We start from the raw sequence: 17890 nt of genomic DNA, 5'->3' as shown, positions 1-17890 counted from the left end.
GAGACGGGGGGTGCAGGGTGGATGTCCCTTGGGGGTCCTGGGGGACAATGGGGCAGCTGGGGGTTTCTTGGAGGCCCTGGAGAGTCTGGGAGTACCCTGGGGGCTTCCAGGGGATGCCAGGGATGCAGGGTGGGGGTCCATGGGGGTCCTCGAGGAGACGAGGGGTGGTCCCAGGGGATACTGGGCGTTCATAGTGGGGGTCCTTGGGAGGTCCCCAGGGAGGTCGGGCATCCGTGGGGGTCTGGGAAAGGCTGGGGGATCCTGGCTGGGGTCCCTTTGTGGGCACTGTTGGGGTGGCGGATGGGAGGTCAGTGTAGCCGGGACCCCCTCCCAGCTATGGGGCTGACCAAGGGGGATAACGAAGTGGCTTCTAAGGGCGTGGTGAGCATGGACTGGGTGGAAGGCGGGGTTGGGGGCATGCTGGGGGGGTCCTTGTCCCCTCGGGGCCGGTTTTGGGTCGGGCGGGGGTCCCTGGGAGGACCGAACCGCGCGGGGTCCTCCCGGCCGCCAGGGGGCGCGCGCGGCGCTCCCGCAGCCCGTCGCGCGGCGCTGACGCTCCGGGCGCGCCCGCGGCCATGGCGGGGGAGCGGCGGCGGCGAGGCGGGGACGGGCCCCGGGAGCGGCCGCGGGAGCGGGACTCGAAACACCGCCAGCAGCAGAAGCAGCAGCAGCAGCCGCGGGGCCCGGGCCGGGGCCGGACGGTGGTGGTGGCCTCGGCGGCGGCGGCAGCGCTGGCGCTCGGTCTCGTGGCCGCGGCGACCGAGTGGAGCCGGTGGAGCGAAGCCTCGCGCCTCGTCACCCCCCATCCCGCGCCCCCCGCCGTCCCCCCCGGCTCTACCGGGCCCCTCGCCTCGCCCACCTACTTCTGGGGCACGTACCGGCCGCACGTGTACTTCGGGATGAAGACGCGGAGCCCGCGCTCTGTCGTGACCGGTGAGGGGGGCGCGGGCGGGGGCTCCGCCCCGGGGCTCCGCCGGCCCCGCCGCCGCCCCGGGAGCCTCCCCTGACCCCCCGCGCCCCCCAGGGCTGATGTGGCTGCAGCACGGCGGCGGCCTGCGGCACACGTGCGACAGCGGCGACGGGCCGGCCCGGTACGGGTGGGTGATGCACGACGGGGAGAACTTCGGCGTGCAGGAGATCCGCGACGGGCGGCTGCTGCTCAGGACGGAGTTCGTCAAGCAGCCGGGGGGAGACCACGGCGGGGACTGGAGCTGGAGGGTCACGGCGAGGACGGAGGTGAGCGCAGGGAGGGCGGGAGAGGCGTTGGGATGCCGGGGACCCTCCGTCACCCTCCTCCTGCTCCTGCTCCTACCCGCAGGGCAAAGGCCCGGCCCCGCTCCTGTCCCTGTTCTTTTACGTGGCCACGGACGGGCAGGGGGAGCTGCGGCCGGTGCTGCACAACGGGACCCGCCTGGCGGCCGTGGAGGGAACGTCGGAGGAGCTCGGGAACTTCACCCTCACCTTCCTGCCCCCAACGGGAGAGGGTGAGGAGGAGCCTAAATACGCTAGGTGAGTCACTGGGGCACGACCCCCAACCCCTCCACGGTCCCTCCAACTCTGCCCACCTTTTGTCTCCCCATTCCATGACTCCATGTCTCCCTCTCTCTCCCTGTGTCCACCCCTTTTCTCTTCCCCATCTCCCCCATGTCCCCCCCTTCCCTAATATCCAGTGTGCCCTTCTGCATCCCATCTGTGTCCCCTCATCTCTCCTCCCTGCATTTCTCCGTTTCTTCCACCTTTCCCCTGACTCCATGTCCCCTGTGTCCCCTTGTCTCCCATGTGTCCCCCTCTCCCTGACTCCTCATCTCCCTCGTGTCCCCCCCACCTCACTCTTCCACCTCCCCCCCCCATCACCCCATCTGCCCCCCATCCCTGACCCCCTGTCTCCCTCAGCTACAACTTCCTGGCCGCGAGGGTGCCGGGGCTGCACCGCCTCACGGAGCTGGTCCAGCGGAGCCTCCGGGAAGCCTCGTTGTTCTCTCCGCCGGGGCGGCCGCGGCGCCACTACCTGGGGGTGTCCAGGACGGGGGCCCTGCCCGGGGAGCCCCCGCAGGGGCAGCTGCTGCTGCACCAGGTGACGCTGGAGGCGCCGGCGGTGCTGGAGGTGGTGCTGGAGTCGGGCAGCGCGGCGGGGGCGCGGCGGGGGCGGCTGGCGGGGCGGGCGCTGGGCACGGCGCTGGCCCGGCACGCGGCCGCCTTCGAGCGCCGCTTCGAGGACACCTTCGGGCTGGGGGCGCGCGGGGCGACCCCCCCCCCAGCGCCGCTTCGCCCAGGCCGCGCTCAGCGAGCTCCTGGGGGGGCTCGGCTTCTTCCACGGCCGCTCCCTGCTGCGTTCGGAGCGCCGCCCGGAGCCGCTGCCCGGCCCCGAGGCCGTGCTGTTCACGGCCGCGCCCTCGCGCTCCTGCTTCCCGCGGGGCTTCCTGTGGGACGAGGGCTTCCACCTGCTGCTGCTGGGCCGCTGGGCGCCCGCGCTGGCCCGCGACGTGCTGGCGCACTGGCTCGACCTCATGAACGCCGACGGCTGGATCCCGCGGGAGCAGATCCTGGGGGACGAGGCGCGGGCCAGGGTGCCCCCCGAGTTTGTGCTGCAGCACAGCGAGACGGCGAACCCCCCGACGCTGCTGCTGGCGCTGGAGCGGCTGCTGCCCGACGCGCCCCTGCCCTACCTGCGCCGCCTCTCCCCGCGCCTGCGCGCATGGTTCTCGTGGCTCAACCGCACCCAGGCCGGCCCCGAGCCCCTCACCTTCCGCTGGCGCGGCCGCGACGCCGACGCCGAGCGCTTCCTGAACCCCAAGACGCTGGCGTCGGGGCTGGACGATTACCCGCGCGCCTCGCACCCGTCGGAGCAGGAGCGGCACCTGGACCTGCGCTGCTGGATGGCGCTGGGCGCCCGCGTGCTGGCGGCGCTGGCCGAGCGCCTGGGGGAGCCCCCCGAGCCCTACAGCGACATGGCCCTGGCGCTGAGCGACAACGCCCTGCTGGAGCGGCACCACTGGGCGCCCGAGCTCGGCGCCTTCGCCGACTTCGGCAACCACAGCACGGCCGTGGCGCTGCGCTGGCACCGCCCGGCCCCCGTGCCCGGCCAGGCCCCACCGGCCCCGCGGCTGCGCCGGGAGGTGCGGGAGGCGCCGCGGCCGCGCTTCGTGGGCGCGCTGGGCTACGTGAGCCTGTTCCCGCTGCTGCTGCAGCTGCTGCGCGCGGACTCCCCGCGCCTGCCCGCGCTGCTGGGCGCCATGCGCAGTGAGGCCAAGCTCTGGACGCCCTTCGGGCTGCGCTCGCTGGCCCGCGACAGCCCCTGGTACCTGCAGCGCAACACCGAGCACGACCCCCCGTACTGGCGCGGCTCCATCTGGGTCAACATGAACTTCCTGGCGCTGCGGGCGCTCCACGGGTACGCGCAGACGGCGGGGCCGCACCGCGAGCAGGCGGCGCGGCTGTACCGGGACCTGCGCCACAACCTGGTCACCAACATGTTCCGGCAGCACGAGGCCACCGGGTTCCTGTGGGAGCAGTACCGGGACAGCGACGGCGCGGGGCAGGGCTGCCACCCCTTCGCGGGCTGGTCCGCGCTCGTCGTGCTCGCCATGGCGGAGGACTATTAGTGGGGGGATCCTGTGCCCCCACCGTGAGCTCAGGGCCAGGGGAGGGGCTGGGGGGCTGTGCTGGAGCCCCCTCATCTCCCCTGCAATAAACCTCCATGACCGTGGCCTGTTCCTGTCCGGGTCAGGGTGTTGCTGTGTCCCCTGTGCTGCTGGGGGTCTTTGCCCCAGCTCAGCCCGATGTCCCCAAGCCACGGCGGGTGTCTTTGTCCCCTCCCTGATAAGTTGGGGGGCCCAACCCAGCCCAGTACCCTCATCACACCAGGGCTCCGGTACTTCCACGTCTCTTTAATGGTGAGAGAACGCGCCAGGACCACCCACCCCCACTGCCTGGGCCCCCCCCAGCGATGGGGCCCCCCCAGGCAGCAGCACCAGGGGCACGGGGGGGCCCCAGAAGCAGTTTAGAGGGGAGGGGGCTCCGGCAGGGCCACACCATGAGTGGGGTCACCGTGGAGGTCAGTCGGGGTGAGGGGCCCCCGGGGGCTCCGTGGTGAGTCCAGACCCCAGCAGGGGGTCCCGGGGGGGCCCAGACAAGCAGCGCAGGTGAGCCAGGCCCCCCCCACCCCCTGGCCCCCCGCAGCCCTCGGCCTCGACCTCCTCCTCCTCCAGGCCCCGCCCCACCTCGATGCCCGAGTCCCCCGTGAGCCGCCGGTGCCGCCCGGGGCCACCTTCCCCCCGGGCCGCACCGCCCACCCCCTCTTCACCCCCCTCGGTGTAGGAGCAGGGGCCGCCCTCGGCCTCGGGGAAGTCCAGGGGGCCGCGTTTGGAGGGGCCCCCGCGGGCCGGCGGCTCCTCGGGCAGGGGCAGCTCCCAGCTGGCGCCGGTGCCGGTGCTGCTGGAGCCGCCGGCCGTGCTGCCCCCCGGGCCCGGGCCCGGCTCCGGGTCCGTCTCGTCGGTGCCCGGCGCCGACAGCGAGGAGCTGCTGGGGGAGGAGGCGCAGGAGCAGCCGCAGGAGCAGGAGCTGCAGCCCCCGGAGGAGCCGGGGGACAGCGAGGGGCTCCCGGGGCTGTAGGGCGGCGGCGGCGTCCCGGGGCGCTGGGCCACCTCCTCGTATGCAGGGAGCTTGAAGGAGGCCAACAGCCCTGGGGGGGACAGCGGGGTCAGGGGGGCACCCGGGGGGGCACGGGGCAGGGCTGGGGGGTACAGGGAATGCCAGAGGACAGGGAGCAAAGGGGGCAGAGCTGGGGGGATGCAGGGCTGGAAGGGATCCCAGAGGGGAGGGAGCTGGAAGGCTGAGCCCGGGGCAGGGCTGGGGAGGGGGAAATGGAGGGCCTGAGTGGAAAAGCCAGGGGGAAGGGGATATAGGGAGGGGCAGGGGAGGGGGATGTGGGGTTAGGGGGGAGGCAGGTGCTGGGGGGGGCACAGGAGGGTCCAGGGTGCCCTGACTCATACAGACCCCCCATGGAGGAGGGTTACTGGCAGGGCTGGGGGGCGGGGGGTCCCTGTGCCCACTCACGGAGGTCCCCGGGGATGGGGGTACTGGCAGGGCTGGGGGGCGGGGGGTCCCTGTGCCCACTCACGGAGGTCCCCCGCGGAGGGGGGGTACTGGCAGGCACCGTGGTAGGCGATGAGGTTGATCTCGCGCTGCCGCTGCTGCTGCTGCAGGCGGAGCTTGGCCCGGCGGTGCCGGAACGCGCAGCAGCAGCTCAGCAGGATCAGGATGGTCCAGAGCAGCCAGAACCCTGCGGGGGGGGGGCAAAGCGGGGATCACCCTCACACACAGTCCCCGCCCTCCGGCGTCGGGCTGCAGCTCCCGGGCCCCAGAACCCCCCGAGTCCCCACATCTCCGCGGAGCCTCCGATCTCCCCCAGACTCTCCGGAGCCCCCGGCCCCCCTTCGACCCACAGCTCGCCCGGGACCACCCGATCCCCCCTGGAACCCCCGCTGTCACTCAGCCCCCCAGAGCCGCAGGACCCTCTCGGAGCCCTTGGGCTCCCCAAACCCCCGGACTGCCCTCGACCCCCGCGCAGCTCCGCTCCCCCGGTTCCGCGGTGCCCGCACTCACACCACAGCTCGTAGTAGTAGGTGCAGCAGCCGCTCTCCCCGCAGCAGTGCCCGGTCTCGCACACGTAGGGCCGGTTGTTCACCCCCGGGCAGAACTCCCGGGCCTGCGGGCACGGCCGCACCGTCACCGCGGCCCCGCGCGCGGCCCCCCCGCCCCGGCCCGCCCGGTACCTGCGGGTGCTGCCGGCCCAGCAGCGCGGCCCAGGCCCCCTCGGCGCTCCCGGGCCGCTCCATGGCGCCGCCGCCTACAGCCCGCCGCGGCCCCGCGCCCGCCCAGCCGCGGCCCCCGCCGCCCGCAGCAGCCGCCGCCGCCCCGCCGCCACCGCCGCCGCCGCCATCGCGGCCCCCGCGGCCGCCGCCGCCGCCGCCCGGGCCGGGGCCGCCGCCGCCGCCATCGCACCGGCCCGAAGTCCCGCCCCCGCGGCCGCCACCGCCCAATCCGCGCCCGTCCCGCCACCGACAGCCAATCGGCGCGGCCGCCGCCGCCCGGCCCCGGCCAATCGCGCGCCGTCTGCCCGCGCCTCACGCCCAACAACAGAGACAAAGGGGCCGGGCCCCGCCCCCGCTCAGAGTAGCGGCAGCCGCGACCAATCGGAGGTGGGGTCCCACCTTCCCTCCCTGACTGACGGCGACACCGACCAATGGCAGCCTCGCAGCCGCCGCCGGCCCGCCCAGAGGCGGGCACTCTGCACAACGCGGCCAATGTACGCGCAGGCACGGTTCCCGCCGTGTGATTGGCACAGTAGCCAGCCAATCAGCGCCGCCGCTCCGAACCGGGCAGGGCCCCAGCTAATGGGTGCTGCCGGAGGGCGGGCACTCCTTAGAGCCCCGCCCCGGAACAGCCCCGCCCACCCGGGACGGACCATAACGGGACGCGGGGGGAGGTCGGCGTTGGGCCGTTCCACAGCGCCCCCGGGGGGTGTCGGGCGGTTCCACTGCTCTCCCGTGGGGGGGGTCGGGCCGTTCCACACCGCTCGCGGGGGGGGTCGGGCTGTGCCACAGAGCTGCTGGGGAGGCGGGATGTACCATAACGCCCCGGGGGGGTCGGGCCGTGCCCCTATCCCAGCAGACCCACACACGGTTCCTTCACCAACAGCCTTTAATCAGCTCCACAGCACCAGGACACAGCGGGCGCGGGGACCCCCTTCCACCCCCAGGCCCACCCTCGGTCCCCAGCCCTCCGAGTCCATGTGGGGGCTGGAGCCTCCTGTTCTAGTCTGCTGTGTCCACGTGGAGCATCCGGAGCCCCCCATGTCCAAGGCAGAAGGTTCTCAGCCCCCCGTTCTGACCCTCTGTGTCCACGTGGAGGGGTTGGAGCCCCCCATAGTCCCCCAGGTCTGCGGCACAGGGCCTGGAGCCTCCTCTTCTGGTCTTCTGTGTCCAGGTGGAGACTCCAGAGCTCCCTGGAACCTGCCTGTGTCCGTGCTGAGGGTGGTTCCCTGCCTTCCAGCCCTGTGTGTCCGTGGGGTGGGTGCACAGCCCCCCCAGGGGGTGACCCGAGGGCTGCAGCGGCTGCAGGCCGTGGTGGTGCCACCCCGGGCTGTCCCACAGGCAGGACCCACAGCCCCCCTGCTGCTGTCCGCTGTCCACGGGGAGGCTCCCGGGCCCCCTGCGGCCCCCCCAGGGCTCAGCCCGGGGTCTGCAGCAGCTGCAGGTTGCGCTGGTAGCAGCCCAGGCTGCAGAGGGGCCGCCCGGTGCGGGCGCAGCGGTAGCGCCGGGCGTTGGTGCAGCCGGGCACGGCGCAGGGCTGGGCGGGGGGCACCGGGGGGGCCGTGGCGGGGGGCAGGGGCAGGGGCAGCCCCGGGGGGAAGGACAGGGTGACGCCCTGGGCAGAGCTGTGGTAGTGCACGACGGGGCAGGGCGCGGGGCGGGCGCGGCGCTCGCGCAGGGCCCTCACCTTGGCCTTGTGCGTGCGCGTCAGGCGCTCGATGGTCTGGTTCTTGCTCTCCTCGGCCTTGCGGGCCGCCTGCAGCCGCCGGCGCCGCGCCCGCTCCTCCCGCTTCTCCCGCATCTCCTCCGTCACCTCCTTGGCCTTGGTGCCCATGGGCAGCTGCAGCAGGGGCTGGCTCTGCTGCTTGTGCAGGAGGGCGCGCTGGGGGGCACGGGGGCGTCAGGAGGGCACTCGAGGGCTCCAGCCAGGACCCCCCCACAGCTCCCTGAGGGCTCCAGCCCAGCCCCACACCAGTTCTGGGGTCCCTGCAGCCCCCCCGCAGCCCCCCAGCCCTGTCCCTGGTGTCTCCATGGCCCCCCCAGTCCCTCCTCAGTGGCTCCGTGCCCTCCCCAGGCCCCCCTCAGCCCTGTCCCAGCACCCCTCAGGGGCTCCACAGGCCCCCCACCTCCCTCAGCTCCATCCCAAAGGCTCCCTGCCCCTCCCAGTTACCCTCACTCCTGTCCCAGCAGCTTCACAATACCCACACCCCCAGCCCAGCCCCCCAGTAGTTCCAGGCCCCCAAAACACCCCAGAGCACCCCAGCCCTGCCCCAGCCCCCCCCTGACCTGCCGGGCCGTCAGCAGGGACTCGTCCACCTCCCTCTTGATGTCCCCGTTGTCGTCCAGCTCCCCCCGCTCGAGGGCCGCGAGCCAGCGCCGCTCCTCCTCCTCCTCCTCCTCCTCTTCCTCCTCCTCCTCCTCCCCCTCCTCGCGGGAGGGGAAGCAGCTCTCGGGGTCCAGCTCGGGCAGAGGGGAGGGGGCTAGGTTGCTGTCCTCATCTGGGGGGGTGACGGGAGGACAGTTACACAGGTAGGGGGTCACCCCGTGCCAGGGTCACACCTTCCCCAAGCCACGACGATCCAGACCATCCGGGGGGGTCCAGGACATCCCCCCCTCACACCTCAGCCCCCCCAGGGGCTGCCCCTGCCCTCCCCCAGCCCCCCTGTGCCCCCCGTGCTCACCCAGCCAGGCCCGGTACTGCTCGATGGGGACCCCCTCGCTGGGCTCTTCCTCGTCCCCCCCCAGCAGCGGGGAGGGGGAGCGCGGCCCCTCGGGGACCACCGTGAACGTGGGGACACTGCAACGGGAGAGAGGAATTTGGGGGGGCCGGGGAGGGGGGAACACGCCAACGATCCCGGCCCAGCCCCCTGCTCCTCGCTCCACCCCCTGGTGCCCAGGACCTGCCCCCTGAAACCCCCGGACCCCCCAGCCACCCCCTCCGCCCCCACCTCTTGGTGCCCAGGATCTGCCCCCCCAGCTTGATGCGGAGCCGCAGCCGGGGCTGCCGGGGGGGTTCGGGGCCCGGAGACGGCCCCGCCTCGTGGTGGTGCCGCTTCTTGTGCTTCTTCTTGTGCTTCTTGTGCTTCTTCTTGTGGCCGCCATGGCCGCCCGCCTCGGCCTCCTGCCCTGGGGGGGGACACGGGGTCAGCGCGGGGCCCCCGCGGGCCCTGCCCGACCGGGAGCGGCCCCGCAGCAGCCCGATGTCTCCCCGGGCCCTCCCGAGCCCCCCGGCCCTCACCGTGCCCGGCCTCCATCGCGCCGCGCCAGGCCCTGCGCATCCAACCGCGGGGGACACGATTCGCGGCGGACCCGCTTCCGCCCGCACCCGCCCGTCCCCGGCGGGGGGAGACGCCAACGCCGCCATGTTGGAAGTGGGCACGCGGTGCTCGGTCCGGGGGGAAACCGCGGCGCGGGCCGCGAGGGCCGGGGGGGTGTGAGTGTGGGGCTGGTGTGAGCGGGCAGGTGGGAATGTACAGGTGGGAATGTACAGGTGGGAATGTACAGGTGGGAATGTACAGGTGTGAGTGGGCAGGTGTGAATGTGCAGGTGGGAATGTACAGGTGGGAATGTACAGGTGTGTGAATGTACAGGTGTGAGTGGGCAGGTGTGAGTGTACAGGTGTGAGCGGGCAGGTGGGAATGTACAGGTGTGAGTGTACAGGTGTGTAAGTGTTGTCAGAGACTGAAATGGTTAATGATTTATGCATTCTAGGAGACTTTTGCAGGCTTTTGACTTTTCCTTGGACGGGCAGTTGGGCCCGTCCCTCCCTCCAGTGAAGAACCGAGCTTGCAGGCTTTTGGCTGTTGCATTGTACCTCTGATGGGCTTTTGGCTGTTGCATTGTACCTCTGATGGGCTTTTGGCTGTTGCATTGTACCTCTGATGGGCTTTTGGCTGTTGCATTGTACCTCTGATGGGCTTTTGGCTGTTGCATTGTACCTCTGATGGGCTTTTGACTGTTGCATTGTACCTCTGATGGGCAGTTGAAGGTGTCAAGCCCTGAAGGGACGGGACTTCTGATGGCCCATACGAGCCCATCCCCCTCTACCAGTCTGGAAAAGGGTGGGAACCGGACCAGACAAAAAAAACCTCTACGCAGGCCCAGGGGGAGGTTGGAGGCTCGAGGCATGGCCCGTGACACTGAGCATGGATATAATAATTCATAACTTCTTGGTGTGTGGGGGCTTCCCTCCTTCACCCCCAGCAGATCAAGGCCACCACTTCAACTGACAGACATGGGAGCTGCAACTCCCAAGTTCCATCGCTGGACCCCGTGGGCGGTGACTGTGGACATCTGTGCGCTCTCAACTTTTCTTTCCCTTGCTCTCCCTTACTCTTATTCTGCCCTTCTCTCCCCTATGCATTTTCTCTCCCCCCAAGGTTATCTCTATGCCACATTGTTATATGACAACACAGAAATGCTGGCATGCCTGTTGATACAGAATTGTTAAAATAAACCTTGCCAATATATGTTTTCAGACACCGATTATTCAGTGTCGTTTCACTCTAATCCACCCCAAGGGAATTACTGACAAAAGCCTGGGTTACCCTCCTCCCTTTTTCTGGGGTGGGTCCTAACGAGTGTACAGGGGTGAACACACAGGTGTGAGTGTACAGGTGTGAAGGTACAGGTGTGAATGCACAGGTGTGAACACACAGGTGTGAATGTACAGGTGTGAAGGTACAGGTGTGAATGCACAGGTGTGAACACACAGGTGTGAGTGTACAGGTGTGAAGGTACAGGTGTGAGCTGCGCAAGTGTCTGCGAACAGGGCACACGTGTGTGCACACCTGTGCTGTGCACCTGTGTGTGCTCACAGACACCGTCCTGGGTGAGCTGTGGCTGCACAGGTGGACATTTCACATGTGTGGGGGCACACGTGTGTGTGTGTGTGTGTGTATGTGTATGTGAGACACCTGTCTGTGTGTGTGTGACACCTCTGTGTGTGTGTGAGACACCCGTGTGTGTGTGTGTGTGTGTGACACCTCTGTGTGTGTGTGTGACACCTGTGTGTGTGTGTGACACCTGTGTGTGTGTGTGTGAGACACCCGTGTGTGTGTGTGTGTGTGTGACACCTCTGTGTGTGTGTGTGACACCTGTGTGTGTGTGTGTGTGTGTGACACCTCTGTGTGTGTGTGTGACACCTGTGTGTGTGTGTGTGTGTGTGACACCTCTGTGTGTGTGTGTGACACCTGTGTGTGTGTGTGACACCTGTGTGTGTGTGTGTGAGACACCCGTGTGTGTGTGTGACACCTATGTGTGTGTGTGAGACACCTCTGTGTGTGTGTGTGTGTGTGTGACACCTGTGTGTGTGTGTGACACCTCTGTGTGTGTGTGTGTATGACACCCGTGTGTGTGTGTGTGTATGACACCTGTGTGTGTGTGTGAGACACCCGTGTGTGTGTGTGTGTGTGACACCCGTGTGTGTGTGTGACACCTCTGTGTGTGTGTGTGTGTGAGACACCCGTGTGTGTGTGTGTGTGAGACACCCGTGTGTGTGCATGTGCATGTTTGTGTTCAGGCCCTGTGCACTCTCACGTGTTCACAACACACGTGCACACACACAGAAGTGTCTGACACACACACGGAAGTGTCTGACACACAGACAGAACTGTCACACACACAGAAGTGTCACACAGACACAGATGTCCCCCCCGTCCCCCCCCCTCCCTCCACGTCCCCGCAGCTGTGGCCGCCCCGGGCCATTGTCCCTCCCGTGCCAGGAGCCGCCGGCTCCGCTCGCCGCCGCCCCCGCGGGATCCCGGGGCCGTGCGGGACGGGCAGTGACGGCCCCCGGGTCTCCCGGTGTCCCCGGGCGTGTCCCGGTGCATCCCGGCGCGTCCCACCTGTCCCTCGTGCTCCGGGGAGCCCCCCGAAGGCTCCGGCCCCAGGGCCCCCCTTGGCTCCCCCCGGAGCACCGGGATCTCCCGGGGCCCCCTGGACCGCCGGGAACCCCCGGAAGGCTCCGCAGCACTGGGACCCCCTGGGACCCCCGGGGCACCGTGACCCCTGAAACTTCCCGGACTACTCGGAACGCTCCGGACCCCGGGACCCCCCAGGACCCCCCAGGGTCCCCCGGGGAGCCGAGACCCCCCTGCCCTGGTCCATTGGAAGCCTCGAGACCCCAGGACTCCCCGGAACCCCCCGGACCCTGCAGGGCACCGAGACCCCCGGGACCGCCAGGACCCCGCGGAGCACCGGGACCCCTCCGGACCCCCGGGACCCCTCCGGACCCCCCGGCTCTGCCCGGGCCCCCCGCCCATGTTCCGGCGGGACCAGCGCAGCCGCGCCACCGTGGCGCGGGGGTCGGCGCTGGACATGGAGCTGCGCCGGGGCCGCTGCCGCCCCCCCGACCCGGCCCCGCAGGTACGGGGGCACCGGCGGCACCGGGAGCGGCCCGGGCACGAGCCCGCGGGGGCGGCCGCGCCCCTCCCTGCCCCCCGGCCCCCCGGCCCGTCCCGCTGCCCCGGCCCAGCCGGGAATTCCGGTGGGATCCGGCCCGGCGGGAATCGCCCGTGCCCCCGGCACCCGACGGGAGGGGCGCGGGGGACTGGGAGGACTGGGCGGACTGGGAGGGACCGGGGGTCCGGGGATGGGACAGGGGGCTGGGGGGACCCCCCAGGTTGGGGGGTGGTGCCGATGAGGGGAGCACAGGGGCATGAGGGGTGGGGGCCGGGGCGGGGGGCACGGGGCATCTGCGGGGTCCCGGTGCAAACGGTGGGGTCCTGGTGTGTAGGGGGGGTCCAGTGCATATGGGGGGGTCCTGCTGCATCCGAGGGGTCCTGGTTCACTCCAAACCATCTGCACCCGGGGGGTCCCAGTGCGTTTGGGGGGGTCCTGGTGCATAGGGGGGTTCCCAGTTCACCCCGTACCCGCTGCACTTGGTGTGGGGGGGTCTTGATGCACACAAAGGGGTCCCGGCGCATACTGGGGGTGGTCCCGGTCCCCCGGAACCAGCTGCACACGGTGGGGTCCCGATGCATCCGTGGGGGGCCCGATGCCCTCGGGGGGATCTTGGTGCACTCGGAAGGGGGTCCCGCTGCACGGGAGGGGGGCCCGGTCCCTTTGGGGGCGTCCCAGTGTATATTGGGGGGGATGTCTCGGTGTATTTGGGGGGTCCTGGTGCACACCGAGGGGTTCCTGTTCGCTGGGGGGGTCCTGGTGCAGTCGGGGCGGGGGGGGGGGGGCTCAGTGCATTTTGGGGGGGATGTCCCGGTGCACGTGGGGATCCGGTTGCACTCATGGTGGGGGGTCCCGGTCTATACGGGGGGGATCCTGGTGCATACGGGGGGGTCCTGGTGCATATTGCGGGGGTTCCGGTGCCCTCGGGGGGGTCTCGGTTCTCTAGGGGGTGTCCCGGTGCATTTGGGGGGGGTCCCAGTCCCCCGGTACCCGTTGCACACGGGGGGGTCCCGGTTCAGTCGAGGGGTTCCCAGCTCCCCCCGGGGGGGTCCCCCCGCTCCCCCCGCATTTCCCCCCGCCAGGGGGCGCCCCCGCCCGTTCCCGGTGTCCCGGAGCCGCCGCGGGGGGGGGGGGGGGGGACACGGAGGCGGCTCCTGGGAGAGGGAGGGGGGGGGCACGGGGAGGGGGGACACGGGGCGGGCCGTGGGGCGGGGGCGGCCGCCGCTTCCTGTGCGCGATCGCGGCGGAGCGGGAGCGGCCGGAGGTACCGGGAGTGGGGGCAGCGCTGCACCGGGCGGGGGGCGCGGGGGGGGGGGGGACGGGCTCCCGGTGCCGGTCCCTACCGGGCCCCAGGGCCCCCCTCCCCCGTCCGGGATCGCGGCCGCCACCCCATCCCCCCACTCCCCCGCACCCCTCTCCCCGGCTGCCTTCCCGGTGCCCCGATCCCGCACCCCCCGGCCATTGTGTCCCCCCTTTTCCCGTCCCCGCCACCCCCCGTCTCTGCACCCTGACCCCGGCACCCCTTGTCCCGCCCCCGCACCGCGAACCTTGCACCCCGTCCTATCCCTGCACCCCTTGTCCCATTCCGCATCCCCCGCACCCCAATCCCTGCACCCCAATCCCTGCACCCCAAACCCTGTCCCCTGCACCCCAATCCCTGCACCCCAAACCCTACACCCCAAACCCTGCACCCCAATCCCTGCACCCCATACCCTGTCCCCTACACCCCAATCCCTGCACCCCAAACCCTGTCCCCTACACCCCAATCCCTGCACCCCAAACCCTGTCCCCTGCACCCCAATCCCTGCACCCCAAACCCTACACCCCAAACCCTGCACCCCAATCCCTGCACCCCAAACCCTGTCCCCTACACCCCAATCCCTGCACCCCAAACCCTATCCCCTGCACCCCAATCCCTGCACCCCGTCCTCTCCTTGCACCCCCTCCCTACACCCCACCTGGTCCCTTCCTCCCCTGTGCCCCAAGCCCTACACGCCACCTCGTCCCCTGCACCCCTTATCCCCTTCACGGACCCCAAATCCTACACCCCAAACCCCATCCTGGCCAAGGTCCCCTGCACCCCACCTTGCCCCCTGCCCCCCGTCTCCTGTCCCCCATTCACTGTCCCCCATCCCCCCAGACCTTGCGCCCCTTTCCCCATCCCCACCCTCCATCTTGTCTCCTGCTCCCCATTTTCCCCACCCCTCCTCTTGTCCCCGAACTCGCACCCTAAACCCTTCACCCCAAACCCTTCACCCCGCCCTGTCTCCGTCCCCCCTTCCCTGCACCCCATTTTGCCCCCTGCAACCCATCCTTCCTTATCCTGTCCCTGAACCCCAAACCCTACACCCCATCCCTGCACCCCTTATCCTGTCCCTGCACCCCAAACCCTGTACCCAGTCCCTGCACCCCAAACCCTGCACCCCAAACCCTGTACCCAGTCCCTGCACCCCAAACCCTGCACCCTAAACCCTGAACTCTGTCCCTGCACCCCTTATCCTGTCCCTGCACCCCAAACCCTTCACTCTAAACTCTGCACCCAGTCCCTGAACCCCAAACCCTGCACCCCAAACCCTGCACCCCATCCCTGCACCCCTCACCCTGTCTCTGCACCCCTTACCCTGTCCCTGCACCCCGTCCCTGCACCCCTTATCCTGTCCCTGCACCCCAAATCCTGTACCCAGTCCCTGCACCCCAAATCCTGCACCCCATCCCTGTACCCCTTATTCCCTCCCTGCACCCTAAACCCTGCACCCCAAACCCTGCACCCAGTCCCTGCACCCCAAACCCTGCACCCTAAATCCTGCACTCTGCCCCTGCACCCCTTATCCTGTCCCTGCACTCCAAACCCTTCACCCCATCCCTGCACCCCAAACTCTGTCCCTGCACCCCAAACCCTGCAGCCCATCCCTGCACCCCTTATTCCCTCCCTGCACCCCATCCCTGCACCCTAAACCCTGCACCCCATCCCTGCACACCTTATTCCCTCCCTGCACCCCAAACCCTGCACCCCATCCCTGCATCCTAAACCCTGCACCCCTTATCCTGTCCCTGCGCCCCAAACCCTGCACCCCTTATTCCCTCCCTGCACCCCAAACCCTGCACCCAGTCCCTGTGCCCCAAACCCTGCACCCTAAATCCTGCACTCTGTCCCTGCACCCCTTATCCTGTCCCTGCACCCCAAACCCTGCACCCCTTATTCCCTCCCTGCACCTCCAAATCCTGCACCCCAAACCCTGTACCCAGTCCCTGTGCCCCTCATCCCCTCCCTGCACCCCACGCCCCCTCCCCACGCCCCCCAAACCCGCCCCCCCATCCCACCCCAATCCCCTCCCGCCCCCGCTGCCCTTTTCCCGCACAGTCCCTCCTTGTTCCCTGCGAGGGGGGCGGCGATTCCAAGCCGGGGGGGGGGGTTGCAAAGAACGCGGAGGCCCCCCCGGAGATTCCAGAGGGAGCAAACAACCCGGGGAACACCCCCCACCCCCCAAAATCCCCGTGGGAAGCGCCATAAAAAAAAAACCCAAACCCCTTCTCTCCCCCAGCCACCTTTTTTTTTTTTGGGGTGGGGGGGCTTCGTCCCCCATCTACACCCCCCCCTCAGCGCTGGATGCGGCGGGACCCCCTTGGGGGGCTTTGGGGGGACCCCCCGGAATAGCCAGGGGGGTCCCGGGGGTCCCGATGGAGGTGGGGGGGGGCCGCCGGCTGCGGATCCTGGAGGATCTCAACATGCTCTACATCCGACAGATCGCCGCCAGCATCCAGGTGGGAATTTTGGGGGGATAACCCCCCCCTCGGTCCCCTTCACCCCCAATCCGGGATCCCCCGCGACCCCCCGGACCCCCGGACCCCGGGTTCCCCGGGGTCCGGGGGTCCGGGGGGTCGCGGGGGTCCCGGGAAAACGGAGTGCGCTCCTCACCCCATAAGATTCCCCCGCCCCAAACCCACAAAAAGGGGGATTTTGGGGGGGTTTAGGGGGGTTTGGGGGGTCTCTCCCTCCTCCCCTGTTTCCCGCGGGGGGTTATTTATAGGCGATGACGTCACTGGGGAGGTGGGGAGGGGGGAACAGGGGCGGGATCGGGATTTGGGATCGGATGGAGGAGCAGAAGGTACCGGCGGGGACTTGGGGTGGGAGGGGCCGTGACGGTGATTTTGGGGTGTTTTGGGGGGGGGGGGATGTGGTGAATTTTTTAAGGGGGGGGGATTCGGGGGTGTGCAGGGTGGGTCTGTGGGGTGCGGGATGTGTCTGTGGGGTGCAGGATGGATCTGTGGGGTGCATAGTAAATCTGTGGGGTGCAGGATGAGTCTGTGGGGTGCACAGTAAATCTGTGGGGTACAGGACAGACCTATGAGGTGCAGAATGTGTTTGTGGGGTGCAGGATGTGTTTGTGGGGTGCACAGTAAATCCATGGGGTCCAGGATGTGTTGGTGGGGTGCACAGTAAATATATGGGGTCCAGGATGTATCTGTGGGGTGCACAGCAAATCTGTGGGGTCCAGGATGGGTCTGTGGGGTGCAGGATGTGTTCTGGGGTGCACAGTAAATCTGTGGGGTGCAGGATGTGTTGGTGGGGTGCACAGTAAATCTGTGGGGTGCAGGATGTGTCTGTGGGGTGCAGGATGGATCTGTGGGGTGCATAGTAAATCTGTGGGGTGCAGGATGAGTCTGTGGGGTGCACAGTAAATCTGTGGGGTACAGGACAGACCTGTGAGGTGCAGAATGTGTTTGTGGGGTGCAGGATGTGTTTGTGGGGTGCACAGTAAATCCATGGGGTCCAGGATGTATCTGTGGGGTGCACAGCAAATCTGTGGGGTCCAGGATGGGTCTGTGGGGTGCAGGATGTGTTCTGGGGTGCACAGTAAATCTGTGGGGTGCAGGATGTGTCTGTGGGGTGCACAGTAAATCTGTGGGATGCAGGATGTGTTGGTGGGGTGCACAGTAAATCTGTGGGGTGTAGGATGGATCTGTGGGGCACAGTATGTGTTTGTGGGGTGCAGGATGTGTCTGTGGGGTGCACAGTATGTGTTGGTGGGGTGCACAGTAAATCTGTGGGGTGCAGGACAGATCTGTGAGGTGCAGGATGGTTTGTGGGGTGCAGGATGTGTCTGTGGGGTGCACAGTAAATATATGGGGTACGGGATGTGTCTGTGTGGTGCACAGTAAATCTGTGGGGTGCAGGATGGGTCTGTGGGGTGCAGGATGTGTCTGTGGGGTGTAGGATGTGTTGGTGGGGTGCACAGTAAATATATGGGGTACGGGATGTGTCTGTGGGGTGCACTGTAAATCTACAGGGTGCAGGATGAGTCTGTGGGGTGCACAGTAAATCTGTGGGGTGCAGAATGTGTCTGTGGGGTGCAGGATGTGGTTGTGGGGTTCAGGATGGATCTGTGGGGGGTGTGGCACAGTCATGGGCTCCATGAATGACTTGTGGGGTGTGTGGTAAATTTATGGGACATGTGGCACACCTGTGGGGTGCGTGGTCTGTCCTTGGGTCCCCAGTTTGTCCATGGGGTGCCTGACAAATCTGTGGGGTATGTGAGGTGTCTGTGGGGTGTGTGGCACAGGTGTGAGGTGCACGATGGTCTGTGGGGGGTGTGGCTTCCATGTGGGGTGCAGGACGTGCTTGTGGGGTGCAGGATGTACTTGTGGGGTGCAGGATGGATCTGTGGGGTGCACAG

General features: G+C 68.7%; 3 protein-coding genes across 3 annotated transcripts; 1 reads left to right on the top strand and 2 right to left on the bottom strand.

Moving 5' to 3' along the window:
* The first annotated feature begins 537 nt into the window (after positions 1–537).
* MOGS (mannosyl-oligosaccharide glucosidase) lies at positions 538–3802 on the top strand. The gene is given in 5 exon segments (XM_051772615.1): positions 538–933; positions 1025–1236; positions 1319–1509; positions 1894–2248; positions 2250–3802. Coding segments are annotated over 5 exon segments (2469 nt in total). The 5' UTR covers positions 538–575; the 3' UTR covers positions 3603–3802.
* Positions 3803–3896: 94 nt separating this feature from the next.
* Positions 3897–6632, bottom strand: WBP1 (WW domain binding protein 1). The gene is given in 6 exon segments (XM_051772622.1): positions 3897–4681; positions 5120–5281; positions 5605–5707; positions 5775–6034; positions 6037–6168; positions 6467–6632. Coding segments are annotated over 6 exon segments (1449 nt in total). The 3' UTR covers positions 3897–4055.
* Positions 6591–9116, bottom strand: INO80B (INO80 complex subunit B). Its single transcript, XM_051772621.1, has 5 exons — positions 9052–9116; positions 8762–8939; positions 8495–8610; positions 8100–8311; positions 6591–7695 (listed from the first exon to the last, which is right to left on the bottom strand). The coding sequence occupies exons 1-5, from the start codon at positions 9089–9091 to the stop codon at positions 7231–7233; spliced, it is 1011 nt and encodes a 336-aa protein (XP_051628581.1). The 5' UTR covers positions 9092–9116; the 3' UTR covers positions 6591–7230.
* Positions 9117–17890: the final 8774 nt, after the last annotated feature.

Source organism: Manacus candei, unplaced genomic scaffold (genome assembly GCF_025592945.1).
Source record: "Manacus candei isolate 608988 ecotype Guabito, Panama unplaced genomic scaffold, ASM2559294v1 h1tg000154l, whole genome shotgun sequence".
Taxonomy (NCBI): Eukaryota; Metazoa; Chordata; class Aves; order Passeriformes; family Pipridae; genus Manacus; species Manacus candei.
Note: the sequence above shows the minus strand (reverse complement) of the source record. Positions and strands in the feature narration are given on the sequence as shown.